Source organism: Strigops habroptila, chromosome 7, assembly GCF_004027225.2.
Source record: "Strigops habroptila isolate Jane chromosome 7, bStrHab1.2.pri, whole genome shotgun sequence".
NCBI lineage: Eukaryota > Metazoa > Chordata > Aves > Psittaciformes > Psittacidae > Strigops > Strigops habroptila.
This window is the reverse complement of record NC_044283.2, coordinates 24,847,780-24,873,270: the sequence shown is the minus strand read 5'-3', so window position 1 is coordinate 24,873,270 and position 25,491 is coordinate 24,847,780. Positions and strand designations below refer to the sequence as shown.

The following is a 25,491-nucleotide window of genomic DNA, read 5'->3' as shown; positions in this document are numbered from 1 at the left end:
CTGGCTGGTTATTAAACAAATGTTAATATTGCTGATTAGTAATGTGGCTAAGCAAGTATGACAGAGCCCATTAATAACAGGGGCACCAAGCACCACAAGCACAGTACAGTACAAGAATTGTGTTTTGAGGAAACTCTTCTTTCTCCTCCAAAGAAATTATCTGTATCTGCTTCTTGAGGACTGTATTGACTTCAACGTTCAGAGAATTTTATGAGCACTTCTAGCTTTCTAATCTTTTTTCTGAGCTTCAGTGCTTCAAAAATGAATTTGAGAAGCAGAAAAGACTTGTAGACAGCAAAGCAAGAGGATGTTATCGAGATGCTTAGCACATGTCGAGCCCTAATGGGTTTCAGGCAGCCGTTCCTGGAGGCAGGCAGGGGCTTGCCACTGGAGCTGGCTGACACCCAGCACCACAGGCAGCCCTCCCCAGACAACCAAGCTTGCCTGTGTTGGCCTCAGGCACTGCATCTTCTCGAGGATCTACTGCACCTATCTAGCTGAATCTGCTCTCATTTGGAGAATCTTGAGGGTAACCAAACACCAGCTCCAGATGTCTTTGAAACTGCAGATGGCCAGAACTGGTTTTAAACCATGGGGGGTGCTTCCTTCTCCTTTCTCAAGAGAATTTCCTTAGTCTAGCTTTCAAAGTAAACACATTGTATGTTATTACACCACCTGCCTATTCTTTCTCTATGTCTTTATGTATTCATCAGTTTCACCTACATTTTATGAATCTGCGTGGTGCAGACAGCAGGAGCCAAGCACATGGCCAGAGGCCAGACCTAGGGGAGGGGGAGGGTGATGCTAGTGCCATTGTCTGTCTGTGGCTTTTCCCCCCCCCCCCTTTGGTGAAGCTAAATGGAATGTCTCTAGAAGGCAGGCACATTTCTTAAACTTTTTTTCTTCCTGTTTTATCTTAATTTGAAAACACACACTCCTCCCCCCCTCCTTCCAGAGCATGGGATACACCCCCAATTAGGAAGATCCCTGAGATGTGGGACATGCAGTGCTAGAGAGCTGCAGGTTTTCTTGCTCTGGGACAGCCACCCTCCCTGCTGGCTTCAGAGCTGTGGGGGACTGTGCAGGGACAGCAGCCTCCTCTGCTCCCTGACTCCTCAGCCTTTGGCTCACCCAATGCCTTATTTCTCCCTAGTTGAAAATGTTATTCAAAGAGGAATCAAAAGTACAAGTCTTCTCATTCAGGGTGTGCCACCGCTGCATGCAACTGCCATATGCCAAATGCCTGTCTGCTGCTGGTCTCCCAGCAAATCCAGGAGGGCAGTTTAATAGCTGGTTACAAATAAACAAGTTCAACCCAGCAGAGAAATGACAGCAATGAGTCTGGCCCTTGGGGATCAGGAGTGTCACTCTTGTAAATAGAGCCTGGTATTCTGAAATAACAGTCATCTGGGTAGAATAGCCCTCTAATACAATAAAATTTACAGCAAATCATAAACTGGTCAGAAAGATTTATGCTGATGGTCAGTTCCTCCTCTGATTTTAACCAGAATCTTTGACAAAATTAAAATGGATGTCCTCTTAAGAAAGCAGTGTTTTCCTTTGTAGTATCTATCTGATACAGACAACAAAATAACAAGTATGTTATTAACTGCAGAATATGTTTTCTGTGTTCCTGAGTATGGAAAAAGATATATGTTCGTAGCAATACATTCAATTATACTGTGGATAAACCCAAGACCTACAATACTAGAAAAAGAATATATTATCACCTGTACAATTGTAAGGTTCTAGGTAAATGTCCAATTTTCAGATTTTTGGGAATAAGAGGCTCTGGTTCACACCTGCTATGCAGCTTATGGCCTGTCGGCTTTTAATATTGAGCTGGTTTTTTAATCCTGCATGTTACTGATAACCACGTATCAAGAGCAGTGCGTGTTTTACAGTCTCAGACTCCACCATTTGCTGACTGCTTATGAAATAGGAAAGGTGGCTCTTGCTGTATATCCCCAGCATAGGTAACATTCTGTATGTGGAATAACTTGACTGCATGTGTATCTCCCTTTTAGCTATCCCTATAAGAGGACTTTGGGGAAGAAGAAGTAAGCCAGTTTAAAAGAAATAAAACCTAAAAGGCCACACAGTTACACAGTGTTCACTGTTACTATCAGCATTCGGAGTCTACTGGTAGAAGGCCATAAAATAAATTGAACTTGGTAGTAAATTGAACTTGAAAGATGACTCTCTCGAGTACATGCTGCTGCTACCAGTTGCACAGGGAGGCCGCTTGTTGCATTTGGACAGTCAGGTTGGTTTTGCAAACCCTGTGGTTTGCAGTGGAACTACCTAAATCCATATCTTGGATCCTCGGATAAGTGCTCTGACTTGAAACCCAGAATTTCTACAGGAAAGAGCAGTGAGCAGCACCCTTTTGAACTGGCATAATTAATAAAAATAGGTGTGAAAAGTGAATTAATGTGCTTACATTCAGGAGTGGCAGGATAGATGTTTTATACAGTAGTGATTAACATCCTCTCCCAAGCTCTGTTTGCAATTACCGGAATTTAGGACTATAGAAGAGGCTTTCCAGCATATGTTGTACAGTCATGTTTGCAGTTTCATACTTACCGTTTACCAAAAAGATAAAGAACAATTCTTTATTTCATCAGAGCCATTCATTTTCCTCTCTAGGGAGGGCTTGATTCAACTGCCTGCCTGGTGTCCCTTGAGATGCCTGCTGGTGTCCAAGACAGGCAGCAGACGGGAGGTAAGAACAAGGACTTGTGTTCTGGAGGAACAACTGCAGGCTGAGCGTGATGCACATCAAGTAACACTCACAAATGAATTAACCAGCTGGATAGAGCCTGCAACATCTACCCTGAAGAAACTAAATTTGTTCCTTTTCTGGGTCTGGCTTTGTCTTAAAATCACTCCTCAGTTAATCTCTGCTATATTGTGCCTAAAGGGTCTAGGGTGATTTGTCATATTTCCAAACACAGCTTTTTCCCAGTGTGACATCTGTCCTTGGGTACTCTGAATTCAAAGGCAGTTGCCTGCTAGTGGCTGTGCTTTGACTACCAGAGCATTGCTGTGCCTAGCTTAGTGCTTTGGCTAAAACCGTGTCAAATGTGGTCCTTTCCTAATAGCTTCATTAATTTTGATGTTAATCCAGCTGGGTTGCTGGTCGCTTGTCAGGAGTTTAACAAGCTAGCTTATTTTGCCCTTGATGATTCCTTTCTTGTTCGGTGCTTGTCTTCTCCGGGACGTTTTCCTTGCTAGCATAGTAAAGCACGTAATTTCTAATCCGGACAAAATCGGAGTGCTGCTTTGTGTAAGTGCAGTGCAATGATTTTGAGTGTTTTAAAAATGAGTATTTTTACTCAGTAAAATGTATAGTTGTGGGGTAAACAAATGCCTGCAGCCTGGCTGTTGGAAAGTGAAAGGTGACAATAGGGAATAGAGGTTGTCACGAGACAACACTGGAAAATGAATGCAAGCATCATGCTGTGACCTGGGTGGAAGCTGTAGTGTAATTCACAGTATCTTCAGAGCACAAGCTTCCCTTAACTCCGTAGTGCAGTTTACGTTGATGGGTAATGCTAAGAGATGCCAGGATGTGCTTTTATGCAGGGCTGCTTGTGTGTTGTAGACAAGGGGAAGACTCTTTTGAACATCTGTAGGGAAAGCTCAAGTTTCAGAAATAGTGAATAGCTCAATCGTGTCTGGTACTAACTTGACAAACTACTTTTGGAAGCTTTTTAAGCTTCTGTGCTTTTCAGGGGTAGCTGCGTGTCATTCTGGATCTTGCATATCCTCTCTGAGATTGAATGAGTCTGGCTGAAAAAGTTCTTCTGTGCCTAGCATTATAGGTTTTTACAGGTCTCTCCTGAGACCATGGAAACAGTTCAGGTCCAGTCAGATGCAGGACCAAGCAAAGAGGAAAGGAAAATATACCACAGAAGGGAAAACAGAGAAGGTAATGGGGAAAAGTCAGGGTCCTGATAGCTTTTTCAGAGGGATGATAAGGCAGGAGGTTGCACAGAAGAAAAGCCATCATCAACTCATGTCAGGCTAACTGCCCTCCTTAAAAAAAAAAAGTTCCAGGTGCATAAAGCTGTACAAGTAATAACAAATAATGACCAAAATCGATCCAGTAAACCTCTGCCTCAGCACTTCTGAATGCTGCGTAGAGCTCGGGCCAAACTTCAATCCACCTGACTGATACTTTGAAATGGGTATAGAAATCTCTGGGGAAGGAAAGGAGAAAACAGTGTTACCTTTGGGAGGACTCTTCATCTGCAGGCCCTGTTCATTAAGGCAAGCAGAGAACAGGTATATTCTGCTAGGTGGGAGCTCTCTGCAGCCTGCTTGACTGCTTGTTTGTCGTCTTCTGTGCTGTATCTTAGCTGGGGGAGGTGTGGTAGAGAAACGGTGTTGCTGCTTAGCAGAATGAGTCTCTGGTCTTTACAGTGGCCCCTGAGCTGGTAGATAATCTCACAGCTGTTGGAGTAGCAGTGATTCACCTAGGTGTACAATGATGCGGGTGGCTGGTACAGGTTTGGGAGTCCCCTGCTCAGAAGTGATTCCTGCCTCTGCAGAGTGGAAACCCCAAGCCTGGGCTGGGGCAGTTTCTCGGAGCATCTGCAGTGTCAGGCTCCAGAAGCAGTGGTGAGCTTGTCTCACCGCTGCTCTCAGCAGAGGAGGAAGCCAATGGGGAGCAATAAGAGTTGTGAGGTGGGAGGAAGGTAGGAAGGGTTGGAAGATGTGAGCATGACCTGAAGGCTTTTTCAGAGAAGGGACCCACTGGAGGGGGAAGCAAATGGAGGGTAACTGCCCTAGTATATTTGCACTTGCAGATATTTCTTTTAATTTCCCTAGGTTAGCAGCTTCTTTAGACCCCAGTGTCTCAATGCACTGGTTCCTCAAATGGTTAACTCTTACACAAATCAGCTTTAGCTGATTGAAATTTAATTCAGCTTTAATTAACAACATGGGATTGGCTGAATTGAGGTCTTGGGTCCCTTGAGTCACAGCTGTGCTACTGCAAGCTGTGGCGTTCAACACACAGAAACCCACAGCATGTACCACTGAGACATGGACTAGATGGTGCTGCAGGCAGCCTTGGGTTCAGTGCTGCTGCAGCAAGAGAAGGTGGGTAGATACGGGGTAGTACCAAGCCATCTCCATGGGCCAGGAGAGGTCTGGTATGGGATTTGGCATGCTGTGGAGACCTTGCTCTGAACTCAGTGCTTGCTTGAGAGTGGATGTATGGTCCCTGCCTTAAGGGACATGAAGCCTTTTTTAAGCAATCGCATGAAAGCATATACGTTTGCCATTAAGGCTCAACTGCTTCATCTTGAGATGTATGGAGCCCCTGGGTACTCAGCATTAGATTGTAAATGTCCAATATCAGGATGCCACAGAGCTCAAGATAATGACATTAAGTGGGTTTCTTGCAGTGTCTGAGATCTGGATTTCTAAAGCCTAAGCAGTGTGTGTCCTTCAGTTTGCGTAGTAGATTTATCCATGATACTTAAGTGATGACAAATCCTTGGAGGAAGAGGGGGAGGACAGCCCTAAATATGAAGCATATATTTTTTGTTCCCTGCTTATAGGGTCTCTGGGGCATTTTTATCCATTTTTATATCACGTTGTGTTACAAGGATTGTTTTTAACTGCTATTTGTTATGTTGATCATCTTGTATGTACATCATTTGGTACACTGCACTAATGTATTACCTAGTATAATTTTCAGGCAAAATCCTTGAAGTAGTCAGTCTCAGAACTCTTTGTGAAACCATTTCTTAATGAAACTATTTTCTTCTTAAACAGTGACATAATCTAATATCAACTAAATTTTTTCCTATTATTTTAGTTTTAATTGCTTTTGAATTGAGATTCTGCAGTGCTAAATATAAATATGAAACGCTTCAGCGTTCACTCAGAGATAGTTGCAGTGCACTGAGAGTTATATAGTAGCACTGTTGTAATACTCAAGTAGGAGTTGTAGGTCTTTAGAGCACGTTTTTTGTTTCCACGTAACTGATAAAATGCTCTAAGGTTATGGCTTCTTTTACTTTTCAGAAACGGATTTTGGCTCTTACCTGAACCTGAGAAGTTTTCAGTAAGGAACAAAGGAGCCCATCCCTCCTCCCCTTCTCAAAATGAAAGCCAAAATGCGCAACTCAGATGGGCCACATTAATTTTTAAATTGGAATACATTCCCATTCAGACTTTAATTTAATTTTACTAATACTCTGCAAGAAAAAGACAGTCAGGTTACCCTGGTCATTTTGGCTGACATGATTCTTGGCTTTGCTTAAATTATTGATTATAGCAAGGGGAGGGACTTTGCGATGAGAACAGTGCTCTCACTAATAGAAGCCTTTCACTAAATCAATTTCTACCACTCCTGCAATGCACCTTCAGGGAGTCAGAGGTTAGCAGCCTTAAGAAGAATTTTGTCTGCGAAGAGTGGATCTTTGCCGTACATTTTTCTAAGTCTTTTCATGTTTATGCAGGCAGCTAAGGAGAAAAAACCAACATAAATATATTTCCAGGAGCTGATTTGCAGGGTGAGGGGCTGTTCTGGTCCAAAGTTGAGCTGATTAAATCTTGGTGTGATTGATATCTAAAGGCTTGTGGGCTGAAAGTACTGTTTCAAAAGCTTGTCTCCTGAGCAGAGTCAGTCAGAAAATACATCAATGTCTTGCAGGCTGGAATCAATTCAGTAGAGAATGCACTGTTATGCACATGCTGCTGTAATTCCTGTGTAGCCATCTCTCTCATTTTTTCCCGGCTTATTAGAAAAAGCAGTCATTTGTATGGTCAACATGTGGTGTTTCCTCTGTTACATCTATCGGCACTTGAATAGGGGTGGCTTTTCTTTTCTCCCACCAAAGCACCATTCTTCATTAGTCTAAGTAAGTGTCTGTTTAAACATATCAGCGTATTTTCCCATTTTTGAGTTGGAGATGCTACACGGAGAATATGAAGCTGTTGGGGCACGTATATTGCAAATGTAAAGGATGCTGGTAGCAGATCAGTACACTCTGAACTATACGGGAGCATCTAGTAACTGTAAGTAGCACTTCTATTTTACTTCTTAGTAGCTCTGGTTGGCAATGCCGCTTAGCTCTGGATATTGAATACAGTTATTTTATCTGCTAATAAAAATTCTGCTCAGTGGAAGATCAGCTGATATGTGACAGCTTCAGTTGCAGAGTGCATGGTGTGCAGTTAATACTGTAAAAGTATCTTACTTGAATGCTCGTCATTTCAGTAGTGAATTGACAAGTGATGTTTTAGACTTCTGATCCATAGCCCTTGAATGTTTTTACATAGGTTTAAAATACATTATGAACTGGACTTTAGTTTCTCCTTCACACGTCACAGATTACTCCCCTGGGATTGCTTTGTTTTCCTTGCAGTTAAAGGGAAGAAGAAAGTTGTCTAACGTAAGAGCAGTACCCCATGTCATTCCTTGAAGTTCAAGGTACAGCAACTTCTGGTGTGCTGAGTGAGACTCTGGGGTTTGGGAATGTAAGATGGTTTATAGCCAGTATTTGGTTGGGATCTGTCAAAGAATGGTGACTAATATCTTGCACATTGGGGTTTTTTTGTTCGTTTTGCCAGCCCTAAATCGAGCAATTTGGCCAAGTCAGAAAAACAATCTTTTGTCAGAAAGCTGGTTCACACAAACCTGTACACAACTTTTTGTCTTCGTTTCTGGAATTGTAATTAAATAGCATAACTGTATTTGCTCTTTACAAAAACAAACTAATAACAAGAAATAGTGATCTGGTTTGGCCTTCGTAAAATTGTTTGAAATACAGTTCAATAGTTCTGTAGGCAAGCCAGCATCATATGTCATGCTCTGTAGCTGTAGCAGACTTTCAAGGTAGTATTTGGTGTTAAACTCAAATCACCTTATTTTCTTTTGTGCTTAACTAAACCAGAATAATGAGTCTTCCTTTTTTTGCCACTGGAGCCTGTCAGCAGATTGACTGAGGAACTTCGTAATCTCCTGACTACATTGCTTTCCATGGTTAATTGTGCTGAAACATAACCAACATTTTTCTAACAAAGAGATCTGAAAAGCAGGAAGGCAACATCAGAAGAACAGAGTTTTCGAGGCTCAGCTGCCACTGGCATAGAATAGGGAGTTTATTTTATTCTTCACAGAGGATTGTTTTTTCCTACTAAAATGGGTGTGTTGGGCTTTGTAACAATTATATTACCTACATGTATTCAGGATACATATTAGGAAGTAAAGCCCTTTTGCAACTATCAATACGAATGCGTGATCATTAACAGAATATACTTTTTCTGTATTTCTCTTATTTCATGTCATAGGTGAATTCTCACTTTCCTAACTTTGAGATTTCTGTAAGTATACCAAGTGTGCTTCCTTGTGGAAAGCACCTTTTTCCTAAGGTTACCTAATTGTACAATCACTTCACAGGGAAAACGTGGTATTGTAAAACAAGCTGCTTCAGGAGTAGGGTGACATGGAAGTTGCCTCATTCTCTGTTCCTCCCACATCCTATCCACCTATCCACATGCACTTTGGTTTTAGTTTCAAGGAGGTGGTTCAGAAAAAAAACTGGTGCATGGTCCAAAGTGCTTCATTTCCCAGAGGAAACCTGCCTTTTTTTGGATGGTCAGGTGTCTGTAACTTGAGAGCTAATGTTATTCTGGGACAAGCTTCAGCTATCCCAATGTAAAATCAACTGAGCAGTGACTCAGGAAGCGTTGTGGTTTTCCTGGCATGATGGGGGGGGGGTGTGGATTGTCTCTCAGGTCTCTTTGTCAGAAGTAGGTAGAAATGCTACCTCTGTGTTCGACCAACTTATTTTTTCTTTTAACCTTTCTTTATATGTATACAACAGAAGCTTTACTGTAGGTGAGGGAGCATATCTAGCATTTGCATGCTAGATCTCTCTTACTTTCCTCTGCTAAACCACCCCATCTGCAGACAGGGCAAGTGGCCAGACTAAGCACTGGAAGCAGGAAGGCTCTTCAGAAGGAAGGGGAGGGAGTTTTCAGATGCTGCTTTTTTAATATTAACATATTTCTTTTACATCTTTAATTACACAAGAATGCTTATCGTGCATTTAGAACGGCTATAGTATTGTGCTGATGAATAAGAATAAATGCTTCAATTTACATCAGAAACCAATTAAAAACTATTGGAAAAAAAGCTACAATTTTTTTCTTGAAACAAATACAGCTTGACCCCAAACAGGAGTATAAGAGGAATGTGTCTTCAAAAACAAGAATCAATTTTAGATCATTGTTTATCTTTTAGGGTTAACTTTTCATTCTATTTTTTTCAGCCTTTCTCTTTTGAGAGGGAGAAGTGTTGTAGTGAGAGGTTTCTTTGGTTTATTTTGGTTTTGTTTTTTAATGGACAAGCTGCGATTTTCTCATGATTCCAGGAGTTGGGATTTCAAAAGCACCAGATGCCACAAGACAGAATATACAGTTGTAAAAAAATCTGTCAAAAATGCTGAAAACAAGCATAAATTCACAGGAGTAGGTTTTCATTTCTCTAGTGTTTTAAAAGTAAACTTTAGAAGGAATGAGCCTTGCAGGTGGAATTCTGCAAGGACGTACAAACCTACTACCTCATTTGGTAATTAATACACTGAAGGTCGTCTGGTGGGACATGCTTTGTTATTTTATAACTTCCTGGTGGGTAAGGTGGTGGTCAAAGTTAAGAAGAGAGAGAAAGCTCTCTTTATTTTCTCCTCCTGTTAACGTTACTGCAAAAGGGTTAGCGTGAAGGCCACCAGATCGGGTTATTTTGACTTATTTTTCTTTTGGCTTATCACTTTACACATGCTGTGTCAGGATTGTAGGTTATGCTGGCCACAGTCTTTTATCTGGCCTATTTCTGTTTTCAGAAGGTGGCAGGATTTACTGAGAACTTGTTATCAGTGCAGAAACAATGAATTTCTAAGTAGTATCTTGCATCCAGTATGTTGCTGTCATCTCTCCTATCTATTTCTGAACTTTTCTGGAATGCAAATAATACAAGGGAAGCAAGACTATAAACATTTACTGACATAAGAGCTCTTTTGAACTGTAATAATTGTCATATGTGAAAGCCTGTAGTTTAAGAGGTGTTAATTACCTCTTGAGCAGTTGGCTCTGCAGTAATCACTAGACAAGATCTGCCTTTAGTTACTACTCTTCATGGTAGTTTGAGTATGTTCCCCTTGTTCATAAAGATACTTAAGCCCGACAGATGTATTTACCTATAAAGAAACTTCTATCTATTAGATGGCTCTGTACAATTTTCAGTATAAAAGTCGTAACATCTTCCTGTTAGATACATGTTAATATAAAATTGAAGGTGACAAATGTGTAAGGATAATAATATTCAGTCCCATAACTCTTGCATTGCTGTTGTTGTATGAGGTTATTATATATCTTGGGGTAACAGACTGTGTACCTTTGTTCTTATGAGAACAAATTTATTGTGGATTTTCCTTCTGGGAAAATATATATATATCCCTTAGAAGAAGCTTGGATATATCATAGAATCATAGAATGGTTCAGGTTGGAAAAGACCTTAAGATCATCTGTTTCCAACCCCTCTGCCACGGGCAGGGACACCTCATACTAGACCATGTTGCCCAAGGCTCTGTCCAGCCTGGTTTTGAACACTGCCAGGGATGGAGCATTTACCACTTCTTTGGGCAACCCATTCCAGTGCCTCACCACCCTCACAGTAAAGAACTTCTTCCTTATGTCTAATCTGAATGTATCAGATTGAGGGTTCTCTTATCAGATGTGGCTTTTTAATCTGATCGAGTATAGTTGTTGTGGTTGCTTTTATCAAAGTCTTTCAACAACCACTATTTCCAGTGCAAACTAATATACTGACTGGAAGCTACAGCTCACTTTACAAGAGTTAGATTACAGTTCCATTTTGTACGTCACCAGGTAGTACCTTAGCTTGTAAGAATGGTGTATGGAGCAGACCTTAGGCTCATGTAGTTCTTTAGAGGTTGCCTCTGACAGTGGTCAGCAGCAGAAACTTGAGAGCAGTAAAAACGAAAAACAAGGCTAGCATAAAGTGGTTCTCCCTTATTGTATCTTCTTCACTTTCAGCAATTGTTGGGCTTTCAGGCTTGGTATGTCATTCATGTTATTTTCTTTAATTGCTCTTGATAGACTTTTCTAACATGATTTTTTTAAATCATTTTTAACCTTATTTGTATTTCTGGCATCCACAACATCCTGTGAGCATGAGCTCCGTAATTTAATTATGCGTTGTATGAAAAAGTATTTCCTTTTGTTATAAAATTGCTCTCCAATAATTTCATTAGGTGCCCATTGCTCTTCTGTTATAGGAAGCAGTAAATAACAGTGAATGATAATTTCCTTTCCGTCCTTGCCTTCTTCCCACCATTCATGATTTTACAGATTTCTGTGACATCCTTCCCTCCTCCCTGGCATTCCTTTTGCAAGCTCAAGAGTCCTACTACACTCAATGTCTCTGCGTGTGGAAGAGTTTTATCTGTCTTCGTCTTTTCTAGTTCTGCTACCTCCATTTTTATAATAGGGCACATGGAAGTGCATATGCTAGTCCTGTGATAGTTCAACTCTACGTTAAAGCAGTAGGCATGAGGATTTTTGTCTTGATCCTAGTTCCTAACATAAAACCTTTTCAACTGCCAGTGAGTACTGAGCTACTGTTTTCAAAGAACTTTGTGACCTGGATGCTTCCAGAGTGGCAAAAGGTAATTAATTGCCTGCCATTGTATGTGAGGATTTTAAGTAGCAAATCAGAAGAGTAATAGTAAAGGAACTTTAAGAAATTAATAAAAAGAAGGAAGTAGATAACTGTGTGGTGAAATAAACTCTAAAATGAAGGCTGTGCATTAGAAAAACAGCTCTTGAAACCACATGTGTCCTAATCCCATAAGACCTGTTTGCAGTCTTTCGGGATTTTTGCACAGCAACAAAGGTAAATATAAATCTAGAAAGGAAAGTCCTCTCATCCTATGTAACTGTGGTTTTCCTGCTTCCCAAGACCATCTGCAGCCCTTTGACATGTCCATAAATTGTAAGGTTTTCACAAAAGATTGGACACTGTTTTCAGTTGGGAGAAGGACCATGCTGTTGCTTGTGCATCTCTTGTTTTACTGTTTGTGACAACTTCTGATGACAAACAGCTGTGTCATTTCCATAGTGCTAATAGATCTCAGCGGCTTGTGGTACATCATATACTGGAGATCTTTTGTGTATTGTTTTACGGTGCTTTGGCATGTTTGCACTCTTACCAAGAAGGTGTTTGTTTTGAGGGAGATTCTAGCTCAAGTTTCACAATAAGGGAAACTTTTAAGTTATTGCATTCTGGGGATATGCAGCTTCAAGGAGAGTGTGTACCCAGGTTTTCAGAGCGAGTAGCTCTGTTGCTTTGGATTGAAGGTAGTGCTAATTGCAAGTGAAATTCTGTCGTTCTGCAGAATTGTAAAATTCATCCCTCCCTTCTCTCTGAAATATTTGTCCAATATAGGGCTCTAGTTCTGCTGTGTTAGGTTTGTTTGTGGCTAGTGTTTGCTAAGTTAGACTTACTGGAGTTATCGGTGCCACAGGTTTTTTTCTGAATTTGCTTCTAATTCTTGTTAGTGATTATGCGAGAAACACCATTTCTATCGCCTTACATGGAGATTTCAGAATCTAGCTTCAGTTATGTGTATAAATCCATATCTTTGAAAAATAAATAGAAAATTTTAGTGCTGGAGTGCCATGAAGTAGATATGAGAATGACAATAATGATATTTCTAATGTTAGATGGATGCTGTCAAAGGTGGTTAACATCTCTGGGTTTGCTTAATACCAAAAGCTGTCTGGATAGTATGAATAAAGATTTAGTAGAAAGTTTATAGCAGTGTAGTGATGTGAAATAATTAAATAGACTTCTGGGCTACAAGAGCCCCCTGTGCACTATCAGCAGGCTTTCTTCTCCTCTTGGGGTTGAAATACAGCCAGCTCCCCTGACACTTGCATCTGCTGTCAGAAACCCCTGTTCATAAAGCTTTCCTGTTATAGATGCTATACCTTGTATTTCATATATGGCTCCATGTATTATGCAGGAGAAGTTCAATTGAAGAAAGATTACTTTTGAAAACGTTAACATCGTGGGGTTTTGTGTTGGGTTTTTTTGGGCGGGGGTTAAGTCTCAAAGCTTGAAGTCTGGAAAGTGGAGCTGAGTTCATCTTAAAAGGCCTCAACACAGCCTTTAGCTGCCTGATGTGCCTGAGCTTCTCCCTTAACGTCTTCCTCTGCCGGCAGACTGTAGGCCCTGAGGGCAAATGCATTGCTTCCTCATGCTTATGCACCTCTAATGGTGAAAGAGTGGATTTTCACCATAATAACTTCTCCCTTCCCTTCAGTACTGTAGCAACACAAAATGAATTTGGAGGTGGGGAAACATTAGGTCTTTGGATTTTGTGTTGGAAAAAAAGGAAAAAAGGTGCTTTCAGTTTGTTCTCTAATGCACATTTGACTTTAAAGTGGCAAACCAATACATTACATGGATCATTAAAAGTAACATTTTGCTTTTTACTTATAGTACTATACTAACTAAATTGGGTAGGATGAGGTGGGAATTTCTTTTTTGCCACATCAGGAAGAGCAGCCCTTCATGTGAGATGGAAGGGGACTCTGGCACATGGACACGCTGGAGAACGGCGGCTGGTGTCTGTGCACTTCGATCTTATGTTTGGGTGCAGGGGGTGTGCACAGCTCCTGGGGAGCATACAGAGGTCTGGGCATGACTGAGCAAGTTACTTAATGCACCTCAGACTTCTCTTTCTCCCTCTGCTCAGGTTTGTTAAAAACAGGGCTTGCTTTCTCCTGCTTCACAAGGTTGATGTGAAGATAAAGTCCTTGTTTTCATGGTGTCCTACAGCATCTGCCAATATCAAGCCATGGACTGAGGGATGAGCAGAGCTTGCATCTGAGATGGGAAATGGCTGTTCTTACAGGTTTTGCTTTTTCTTGAAGCAAGACACTTAATTTCAGAGAGTAACTCCATTGTAATTCAATTTTATGTTCTGATTTCATTGAATCATTAAATTCAGAAAAAGGTTTTTCTAATGCATTTGCACAGTGCTGTAAATGAAACTGTCAGAGAAAAGCAGCTCTAGTCAAACCACGATTTGAATTGTATGTCTGTGTCACTGGACAGCTTCTCTGTTCTAATTAGCCAGTCGTATGCACAAAACCCACTAATGAGCATTTCTATAAAATTTCAGACTGTATCAATATATTTATGCAGTATGTTCTCCAGAGAAGTGCAGTCCTTCCTTTCTCTACATTGTTCTCTCCTGAAGCCTACTGACTTCATCATATTTTAGATGAAAAAAATTATCATTTGCCTAGTACCTGACTTCTTATGCAAATTTCTTATTTCTTCTGCAGTTGCTATTCTAAAGGAAGAAGAGAACAGTGACTGCTGGTCAGAGTCAGATTCCTTCTTCCGTGCTCTATCTTACTGTTTTTGTCATTCAGATTAAAGAGGCATTCACTAATGTCACCAAATTTAAACTATTGAGCCTCTTTCTATTCCTCAGTTGAAACAAATCAGATTAAAAGTCTGGAGTCCAAGCATGTTGCCATTCTTTAGTACCAGGACTTGATGGGAAGTGTATCATAGTTAAGCGAGGGAATAAGATCTCTCCATCTGTCTTTGGTGGTGTGTGTCAAGTTAAGTAGCATCCGCTATTAGCAAAGATCTAAGGGAGATGAGACCCACTTGTGTCTGAAGCCAGTCCCAGCAAAACAGAGTTACAGGTCAGGAGATACTGAACTCTGTAATGTTTGATGCTTGTAAAACAGAATTTTACCTGGAAATAAAGCATTGTGGTGCAGCAGTTCTTGTGTGGAGAGTTAAGGCTATTGAGGTGACTGTATTGCTGTATGCCATACATTGTCGCAGCATCTCCTCCCTCTCTGCAGGCATCTTACTTCTTTAAGTCAGAAGGACATCTGTGTTTAACTGCTTTTTGTGTCAGCATTTACAGACAGAGTCTTTGTTTTGTGTGATTATTCCACATTATTTGTTTGTTGCCTGAAATGAAATTGTTAATGGTCTTCTCTGTGGATGGTTTGACATTAAAATATCGATTCGCTTTGAACGGATGAGAGAATCAGGCTCTTTATTTTAGTAGAGAAATACATAAATTCAGAGCTGCCATCTAAGTGATTTTTCCCTGTTTTCTTGCCAAATGGTTGGCTGCTGTTGCTGAGACGGATAAATTTTGTGGGTCTAAGGACAGACGTGCATGTGCACGTTGCTTTTCCTGGCTGTGCTGTGCAGTGTGTCTGCAGGTGTGACAGTGCGTGTGCAGGCTTTGCTGTGCGAGTCCAGCAGTCCCTTGGCTGAGAGGGACATTCAATTTTTCTTCTTTAGACCAGACAACTCTCCCCCTCTAAAACAATACGAAGTAGTTAAATAAGGTGTATGAACCAAGAACACAAGATCATGTGCTGCAGTCCTGCTCTCTGTGGGGAAAGGCATGGGAAGAAGAGATACTATGTCAAAAAATATTAGAAGAGCAGGTGCAGATTGCTGCTGGCCTCTTTTAGCCCTGAAATGTAACTCTCGGGACCATTTTCAGTGACTTGCTACTGAGGAAGAAGATCCTGCTCTGGATAAATTATTTGTTGCGCAGAGTCCTCCTTGGTGAGGAGGTCCTTCAGGGCAGTCCCAGTGGATTTAGACTGGGAGTGGATTTAGTCACAGTGCAGTCACAGTGGATTTAGACCAAGTTAGAGGTACATTCTGCTCTATGTTGGACTATTACTATTTTTAAGGTAAAGCTTTTGCCATCTAGTGGAAAGAACAGAGAACTAGCATGTCACATAAGGAAGAATTCTGCCTGTTCCTGCCTGGGTCTTGGGCTTGGCCAGTAGGCTTTGAATGCCTTTGTGGTGCCTCGCTCCCCCCACCAGCGGAATGGAGAGGAGAATCTGAAGGACAAAAGTGAGAAAAACTCATTAGTCAAGATAAAGACAGCTTAATAAGTGAAGGAAAAAAACATCATATATAACAAAGTGATGCAAACACAATCACTGACCACCGCCCATCAGCAGACCAACGCCCAGCCAGTCTCTGTCTGAGGGCAGAGTGAGAAATAGAGAACGTCATGTCTCTGTGCAGGCACTGCTCAGCAATAGCTATACTACTGGTGTGTTTTCAATGCTTTTTGTGGTCACAGATGTAAAACACAGCACCTTAGAGGCTGCCATGAAGAAAATTTAACTTCAACCAGACCCAGTACAGCCTTTTGGTTGCCCAACTGTTCTAAGTGTTCATCAGCCCCCTAATGAAGAGATGGAGATTTTGTTACACAATAAAGTTTTGCAAGAGCTGCAGAAGGTGCTTCCACCACAGCACTTTCGGGTAGCAATACACCAGCCTTTGCTCCAGCTGAGGTGGACCTTCCCCTATGTCTGCCATTTCATGCTGCCACCACTGCTCCACCTGGCAAAGCAGCCACCCTTCTCCAGGTGGGACAGGTCTTCCCAGAAGCCTGGCTTCTTCCTGGTCTACAGCTTCTGCCATGACAGTCCCCTTAAGACAGCAGTTCAGATTGCCTCCAGGTCTTCCTTCCTTCCTTTGCTGGACTCTGCTTGTTTCATGGCTGGATGGTTTTGGTTGATGAACAGGCTAGTCCTCTTGTTCTTACCTATTTTTGGCCCATTTTCCAGGAAGGAACACATGGACCTGTTCTCATGGTCTTCCTGTGGTACTTTTCCCTGTTGATGCTGCTATTAGTATCAACTCCTGTAAACGCAAGCTGTGGTGCTGGTTTCTCACAGCTTCAGCTCTGGACCTCAGGCTGTATTGCCCCTGAGCAGACACTTTGCAGAACCCTGAAATTCTCCCACTTAATCAGGAATACTTGTCCACGGCTGTCATTAACAGTAATTCTGAACTTCTCTCCTGAAGTCACTTGCCCTTGATTTTCTTTGATTATTGTGTCAGTACTTCAGCCCTTACGGCAACAGCTTGGGGTTTGGTGGTTGAAAGGGAGCAGAAGCCAGGACATCAAAACAAGTGGTTTTAATGGTGTGGGGTTTTTTTCCTGAATGTTGACAAATCTGCTTTCTTCTCTCTTCCTTAAAATTAGTCATGTCTGCTTGAACGCCTTGTGTGCCTATAGTAAGTCATGATTTATACAGCAGGATGAAGGTCACATCACATAAAAAAAATAGTACAGGTGATTCATCCCAAGCTTCCTTAGGGTTTTTAAGAAGCCAGTGTCTTCTGATTATGGTTTATGTTACAGATGATCAAAATGGCAATTCGTTTTGGTGCAGATGGTGTCTGATTACCTTTATGCCTGTAAATCCCACGTTTCAGCACATTTTCCTGTTTGAGAATGTTCCTCTCCCTTGAACGCATGCGGCTGGTTCAGCGATTCTGCAAGGAGGACGACAGGGTTGTCATGACAACCAGTTGCATGCTGTGAGGAGAGATGATGACAAATGACCAGCTTCTGGCTGTTCATCACTCTGTGTTGTGTAATGTTCCCCAAATTAGACAGGCTTGCCTGATTTATAATCACTTGCCCTAGTGGCTTGCATTTTTGCTGCATTTGTTTCTGAGAGAGCATTTGTGCTTCTTGCAGCAATGCTTAGGCAAGGCTACCTGGTGACTGTCATTGCTGTGAATTACGGGAGTAGGTGGTACCGTTGGTTACACTGTAGTGTGTGCAAAGGGAGGAGAAAATTTGTCTTTGCAGTCTTTTTTTTTTGAACCTGAGTAACATAAGTTTGTACATTGGATCATAGAATCATTGAACCCACTACAGGAAATAAATGGGATTAAAATATTCAAGGCAGTTCTTTCTGTTGTGCGGTTTAATAGAAAGTGCTCCTTTAACTTGGTTAATGCCTTCAGTCATTCACAGAACATGTCTTCCCTTCCCTTCCAGTGCCTGCCTTGATCTTCAGTGTGTATAGGGTGGGGGAGGAATATGCTTCCTTTAGGATCACATCCTGGATCTGCTGAAGTCATTGGCATCTTCTCAAAAAGACTTTAACATTTCTGTGGCTTTCTTTTCCTTTGGTTTTGCTTTTATTTAGGCAGAAGGAAAACATTTTTATTTCAAGATTTTGGAAGTTCTGAAGAATTAAAAGCAGTTTCCCCCCTTCCTTTCCTTTTTAGTAAAACCTTTTTATCCTCCTGTTTTCCCAGCTCCTTTCTTGTGCTTCCCCTTTGTGTGCCCAGAAGGACAGCATCTGTAACAGCACATGATATTGTGGGCTAGCTCTTTCATATGCTTCATCCCAGCAATGAAGAAAGCCATCAGATTTGAAGCTAGTGGTTTCCCATTGCTGCCCAAACACTAGGAGAACATGATGTTAGGTCCTGTCACCATCCCATTCTTTGCAATTTTTGACATAGGAAACTTTGGTGCAGCTCTTTTATTCACAAACAAGGCACTTTTCAGCTTGAATTCTTTCATTTATGTTGCATATCCACTGCTGGAACGTGAGCAATGGGAGGGCCAGAGATTCAGAAGTGAATTTATAGATTTATTATTGACCAGATTATTTTTGTGGATTTGGAAACCTCTGAAAGTGTTCCTGTTTGGACCATCATGCTTCCAACCTGGATACTGAATGCTCCTTTTCAGTTAACTGTGGAAATACACTTTTGTGACAGTTGTAGATAATCAAAGTCTGGACCAAATCCATTGTTTCAGTGGTATCCCTGTACTTTGGAGGATCTTTGCAGAAGAAAAGAAAAATTGTTACAAAACAGTCCTCAGAGTTGAAACAAGCTAGGAGTACAAAAAAAGTGAGCTTTCTCATCTCTATCTCTGTACAGTATGGGTATTTTATTTCTTAACCTATTTAAATAATGTAGATCATGTGCTTGCAAGTATTGTTGAGCCTTGCAGACAAGTGGTCTCACTTGGTCATTCTGCTACAAGGCAGTAAAGGAGCCCTCATTAGCTGGAAAGACTAGCTGACAATAAGGCACTTCCACTAACTCCAGCTGAGCTGCACTGGCTTCAGCCAGAGGCTGTGCATTTACATCTGCTGTGGCTTCCAAGTAGGTGAAATAAGGCCAGTATGTGGAAATGAATCCCTTGGAAAGCAAAACATGCTTTTTTGTTTTTATTGTTTATTGTTGCCATGATACCTCTAGGATTTCCCTGAATATATTTTCTGTATTACTATAAGTCTACCTTGCTGCTCTCTCCCAGCTTTCCAAAAAAGTGGTTTTAACCTGTGAAATAAAATTAGATTGTCCTGTGATATGGGTGCTGTTATGATGCACCTCCCAGGTACAGAATTTCCAGCACTCTGGTGGCTCTGTACAGCACTTTCGCTGTCTCTATTTTGAAGTCACGTATGCTGCCAACCTCGAGCCCTTTGGGACTGTGGTTCCTCCTATTCAAGAGTACTACTCTTGCCTATAATTATGTGCCCTAGCCATGCTGGTTGGTGGGATTTGTTTTCACCTGAAGAAGAGCTGTGCATCCAAAGTACATGCCTGTTTTTCCAAGTACACCTCTCAATTCTACACTAAAGTTACTGCATTAGACCAGTTACCTTCACTTAAGAGTATTTAGTTCAGTAAATAGGTTTGCTTGGCCTTCAGCAAACCAGGATTGAGGTTCCAGTTCCCTCATGCACAAGGACTTGAGCAGAGGGGCACTGGCTCTTTGGTCTCCATCCCCAGCACCTTGCTTATCATCACCACCAAGTTCTCTTTCATGTGGAAGTAACACCTAGTTGCTGCTTTTATAAATTTTTGTTGGCTTGTCTAAGTGAAAGCAGAAAGTTTGTTTATTACAGCCTAATTTAAATTCTATTTAAATATTTGCTTCCGTACAGTTCCATTGCTGGTGCATTTTTCCTTGAGGTATCAATTATCGGCTTTTCTTTCTATCACATAATGTGATCTTTTTCTTCCAGTCCTAACTAATGTGTAAATACACTAGTCGTCTTCCACTACCTTACCTTCAGAAAGATGCGGAACTAGATTATGTTCCTTCCAGACAGGCATGTTGAGATTCGTTATTGAAATGGTGTGGTATGCTTCTGGTCTACAACAAGAAGAGATCCTGATTAGTTTAGCGCAGGCATATTGTCATACTGCCAGGTTTTAGTACTAGACTGATGATAAACCAGCTTATGATAGTGGTGGGTGGAGTATTTGATTTGTTTTATGCTGATAAATACAGATTTTGCTAAGGATGGCAGAGAAACTAGTTTTCTAGATAGCAGAATTTGGTACATAGGGGATCGAGTGTCTTGCTAATATTCTTTCATTCCACCTTTGTTGTAACACAAAATCAGCCCCAATTGAACATTTTCCTCCGGTTTCGTTCTTGCTCAAAAAAAAAAAAAAAAAAAAAAAAAGAGATGAGTAATTATAGTCTCAAAACTTTAACACAACTTGCTGGAAAATTAAAACACTTTTTGTTGTTCCATTTTATTCCTGCTCTTCCAGGCAGTGGCTCTGGAGCTGCTGCCGTTCTCTTTACATCTATACTTGTTTCTAAATGACTGCCTTTAGTCTTCAGTGACAGGGATTTTGAGCCTGAACTGGTTAAAAGCTGCTTCAGCTTCATGGCATTTAGTCTCTCTAATTATGAAATATCCACAGATTACATCAGCAGAGAATGGTGCCGACATAGTCAGAAACAGCAGCTGGAAAGCTGCCCTGCATTTAGATGCAGACCGTACTATTTGCATCTGCTGTGATGCCGCCAGTACAACCTGTGCTTGGTGAGTGTTGACCTTGCCTTACAGGGGATGCCTGTTACAAGGGAACAGTTTGTGGCATTACAAAATGATGGAAAAATAAATGGTCTCCATTTACTGCATAATTTTGCTTTAAAAGATCGTGCTGAATGCTGTAGTTGTAATTTCTGTTTAGTTGAACAAGGGCTAAAGAGTGATTCATAATGGCAGGAATTTGATTACTATCCTTTCCCTTGAAACAGCAATAAAGTGTTAAAAATACTAGGCTTGTCAAAGAGCTTGGTCACCAATTACATGTGCTCTTCAGTGAAATATTTACAATGTCCATTGCCATCTCTTTTCAATATCCCAACACTTTCCTAGATCAGCCTCTGATAGTAAAATAATTTTGGCAGAGGCTGACATTTGTAGAAGGCAGTTACAAACAGCAATGTATTACATTTTTATAGGCTTCATCCTATCTTCTTTAGAATACAAAATGTGTTCACAAAGCTCTCCTAGCCAGAATTACCAGTTAGATATGGCTGGGTTTATGGTTTTGTGGAGGTATCTTTGTTGCTAGTTGTTTCAAGAGTGAATTAAAAGATCTGTTTTATGTAACAGACTTCATTTTTTGAGTATTTTTGAAGTTTTAACTGCTTTCCTCAATTATAATGCTACTGGGGTGAAGGCTGTATTTGGGTTTTTTCTATTCCATGGTTCAGCCATTCGGACACAAGCATTTAGTTCTGAGGGAACTTGACCAGACAATTCTAGCAAGTGGGAATCTCTTTAGACTGTTTTGTACATTTATTAAAAACTGAAACAACTATTTATGCCTTAAAAAAAAAATAAAATCTATCTTTGGTACTCTTCTAAAGCCTTACTGGCTTTTTGTTAGTTCTTTATTTTAATTTTTAAAAAGACATTACTAACACAAATTCTCTGTATGGTTATAAAAGGGAAGGATAAGGCATTGCAGGTGCTGCCCTCCCCTTGGGCTCTCACTTCTGATTGTTTAATTTTTTTCATCATTTTCTCATTCTTTTAAAAACATTTCTGTCGGCGCTGTGTTGCTGAGTCCCTGAAGAGATGAAGCAGAGGCTGCATGGTGGGGTGCAGCAAGCGGATTTCTCTCTCTCAGTTCTGCAGAGACCAGTGTCAAAGGTTTTCAGGGAGCATCCCTGTGCCCTGTCGTGTCGGGCCCTGTAAGAAGGGACTGTAGTGCCAACTGTAAGCCAGCTTTAGGTAGAGGGGAAAGATCGGTTTTCCCTGAGGGACTTGTAGTAATGTTTTTATGTAATCTTCCATTTTAGTCTTCAAAATCTTCTGCGACATGTCTTTTATTGTCTTGTCTTTTCACCAGATTGGTCCGTGCTTCTTCCATAACATCCCCATGAATAGCTGGTTTGGGGATCTTCCCCCAGTGTGGACAAGGCTTTAATCCATCTTTAGTGAGACAAAACTCCAACTGGAAAGTATGAGTCTTCTCTTTGTGACCTGTTCATTCACGTGAATCTGCCTGCAGAAGACCAGCTGTGAACTTCTAGCTATGTTGATCTTTAAGCTGGCAGGGCTGTGTTTCCGAAGTGGGGTGGTGACAGCTCACAGTTGTCTTGGGCAGATTTCCAGGTAGCAGCTTGCTGATGAGGACTTGCTGGCATGTTTGAGGCAGTGTAGGGTGAGAGCTGGCCTGCCTCGATAGTGATGGCTTTCACGCACCCTGTGTTTGGACAGGGGTGCAAAAAGATCAGCTGCAAGCTGACTGCCCAGTCTCCTGTGATGAAAGCTGACTTTGGACTTCATCTCCAGAGTGTATGTAGGCTGTGGAGTCACCCTGTTCAGTAAGGCCTTTCTCCAGAATAAGAGAGGTCTATAGTGCTGTGTAAAGATGGGTAAAGATGTATCTCATTCTTGTGCAAAGTTTTAAATCAGTTACATCTTAAAATAGTCTTTCTGCTGATAAGAATTTAACTCTTGTTGTAGAAAGACAAGTTATAATATAACTTGTTTCTTAAAAAAATCCAGTGTCTGCTTTCTCATACAGCTTAGCTACAGTGGCTCTTTTAGTTATTGTTTTTCTTACTCCTGTTGCTTTATTAATATTATATAAGAAATGTCTTACAGTATAGCCTTTGAGGAGATCATGGTTTACTGTAATACACATGGTAGGTAAACCAACCCCAGTACAAAAGGATACATTCTTTTTGTGAATAATGCTTTAAATTTCTGTAGTAAGCCATGCTTTCCATATTATCATAGCAATAATACTTTCAAACCCAGGAGCTTTATGAGCTTTGAGCCTCAGTAATTCAGTAAGGTTTTCTGGTGTTCGTTTACACAGGAACTGCACAATAGCAGTACCGGCTGTGCATCACTTCCATGGGTCTGCCCCTGATGCAAGAAGAATGGTTCATGTCTTAGTAAAATCGAATCTCTCTTTTTTTTCTTTTTTTCCTCTCTGTTCCCAGCAGATATATGGAGTGATCATTCATTTCAGACAGACCCAGATTTGCCACCTGGCTGGAAAAAAATCAACGATGTTGCCGGGATCTACTACTGGCACATACCAACAGGAACAACTCAATGGCAGCGTCCCGTGTCCATCCCAACAGATCTCCAGGGCTCACGAAAAGGATCACTTGGTTCCATTACTCCATCGCCTACTCCAGAAACTGAGGTAACATACTGTGTCGTCTTGTGGGCTGCATACTGTAAAGAGAATTGAAGTAACTTTTTGAATTTGCAGGTTTAGCTGTTAGTTAAACTGAGCTCTAGAATATGGGGCCTGGTAATATCCTGAAGTGTAGCTATTTGTTGATGGTATGTCGTAAGTATCAATTTTGTCTGTGCATTTTCCAATGGCCGTGCCCTGTGAAACATCCTAAACTTTGGATGTTTAGGATGAAAGCAGACATAACTCAGATAAATTAGCCAGTGCCTGATGAATGTGAAACTACTGCAGCTCTGTAGCACACGTTGAAGTGTTGCTGCATTACATACATGGGTGCAGGATACATAGAAGTTTTGCACATTCTAGCAATCTTTTGGCTGAACTTTGCATCATCTTGCTTTTGGTTCACTTGATAAAAGTATCACATAAAGACATATGAGTCTTCATTTGAGACACTGGTTCCTCTACAGGGTAGTTTCTATTGAATAAACATGAAGTATTCTCAAGTGTAAGTCTCTTAATATCCTGCCAATACAAAATATCTGTACTAGTGGATCATTGTGTTGCAGTCAATCTTTTAACAAGAAACAGAAATTCTTTCCCGCATGTACTGGAAGAGCACTGCTTTTAAAACAATCCTTTCAGGCACAATGGAGGGGGTTGATTGGTGTTGTATAAGTAGAAAACTAAAATAAATTATCAGACAGAAGAGTATGCTTCAAAAATAATGCAACCACTTTGGTTTACTATGCTGGGAAGACCTCTATGGAATGAAATACTATTATAAAATCAAATTGGTTTGAAATGAATTCTTTTTCATACTAACTTTTAAGAAGGTCCACAGTTTTATAACATCAAGGGAAGACTTGTACTAGCTTTGAGATTTGGATCAGGCAATCCTTAGGGTTTTTTTATTTATTTATTTAAACTGTGTTTAGAGATGACATTTCTTCTGTTCTTGATTTTGTTGATACATGCACCAGAATAACTTAAATGAAAGTTAAGAGGAGTTAAGGACATTTGGGTATTATTGCCATCTTGACCCCAAGACTCTTATCCTCTATAGGCTTAAATGTGTACATTCTTGTTCATTATTTTAGAAAGATTGCTCCCACATGTTCCTAAACTATACTCGTAAGGTTTGCAAACTTGACCACAACATTTCAGTTGTGGTTAACATCAGTCAAGCTCCCGTGGAATGTACCGTGCACACCAAGCATGCTGGAAAGTATTTGTGAAAGGGTTCGTGGAGAAAGAACAGCAATTTGTTATGATTCAGGTAGAAAACAAGACAAGAAATCCAGAAATGCTGAATGTAAGCTTCCAGTATAATTTCCCACAATGTACACGTGAGGGATATAACTTCACCGTAAAATATAAAATATGCATTATAGGGCTTTAATTAGTAAGTTATCTCTCACAATAACCTGGAAATCAGTATGGTTGCTCATTTCAGAGGGAAAATGCATATATTCATGTAAAATACTTTTTTACCTCTGTTTAAAATGTCTTTACAATGAAAATGTCAGATCTGCTGGTAATGTGGCAGATGTATTCACAATTTTGTTTGCTTTAAATGAAGAATAGTTTGTGATTATAAATAATGATCATTAATTCTCAGCAGCGTCATGGAGTATACGAAATGTGTGAATTATAACCACATAGATTTTAAAAAAGTGTAGATGTATTAAATAAGACATTTGAGCAAGTCATTCTAAAATGCTGTTTTATGTGAGTACTTAGGCTCATCTAGGTTTTGATATGGCAGTTCTAATTCATCAAGGAATTTGATCCAGCAAAGGTTTATGCATATACAGTTCTGTGGCAGCATCAAGGCCATATACATAGTGTAAAAGATGATACAGGAGATAAGCAGATTTCCAAAATTTGTATTAATATGATATTATATGGTTATTTTAATTGTAGGTATAGACAAAGGCATTTGTCTCTTGAAGGTTTCTGCATTCACTGATAAGCATCTTACATGCCATTATTGAAACAATACTGATTTTTTGACTCCGTGGTTATTAGGATAGCACTGCAATGTGATACCAGCAGACTTAGAGCAATGAAGTTCAAAATGGGAGTGTGAATTTGGCTCGGGACTTTGTGCGCTGCCAAATACTGAA

At 40.6% G+C, this 25,491-nt stretch overlaps 1 protein-coding gene across 15 annotated transcripts in view; it reads left to right on the top strand.

Annotated features, from left to right (window-relative positions):
• Positions 1-25,491, top strand: part of APBB2 (amyloid beta precursor protein binding family B member 2) — a 179,622-nt gene that overhangs the window by 87,140 nt on the left and 66,991 nt on the right. For 8 of the 15 annotated variants that reach the window (XM_030493263.2, XM_032920085.1, XM_030493261.1 and 5 more), the window contains one exon: positions 23,163-23,368. In XM_030493263.2, the coding sequence (XP_030349123.1) occupies positions 23,163-23,368 (206 nt within the window). Of the gene's footprint in view, positions 1-23,159; positions 23,369-25,491 lie in introns of all 15 variants that reach the window. The other 7 variants (XM_030493260.1, XM_030493254.1, XM_030493251.1 and 4 more) reach the window with 1 other exon arrangement.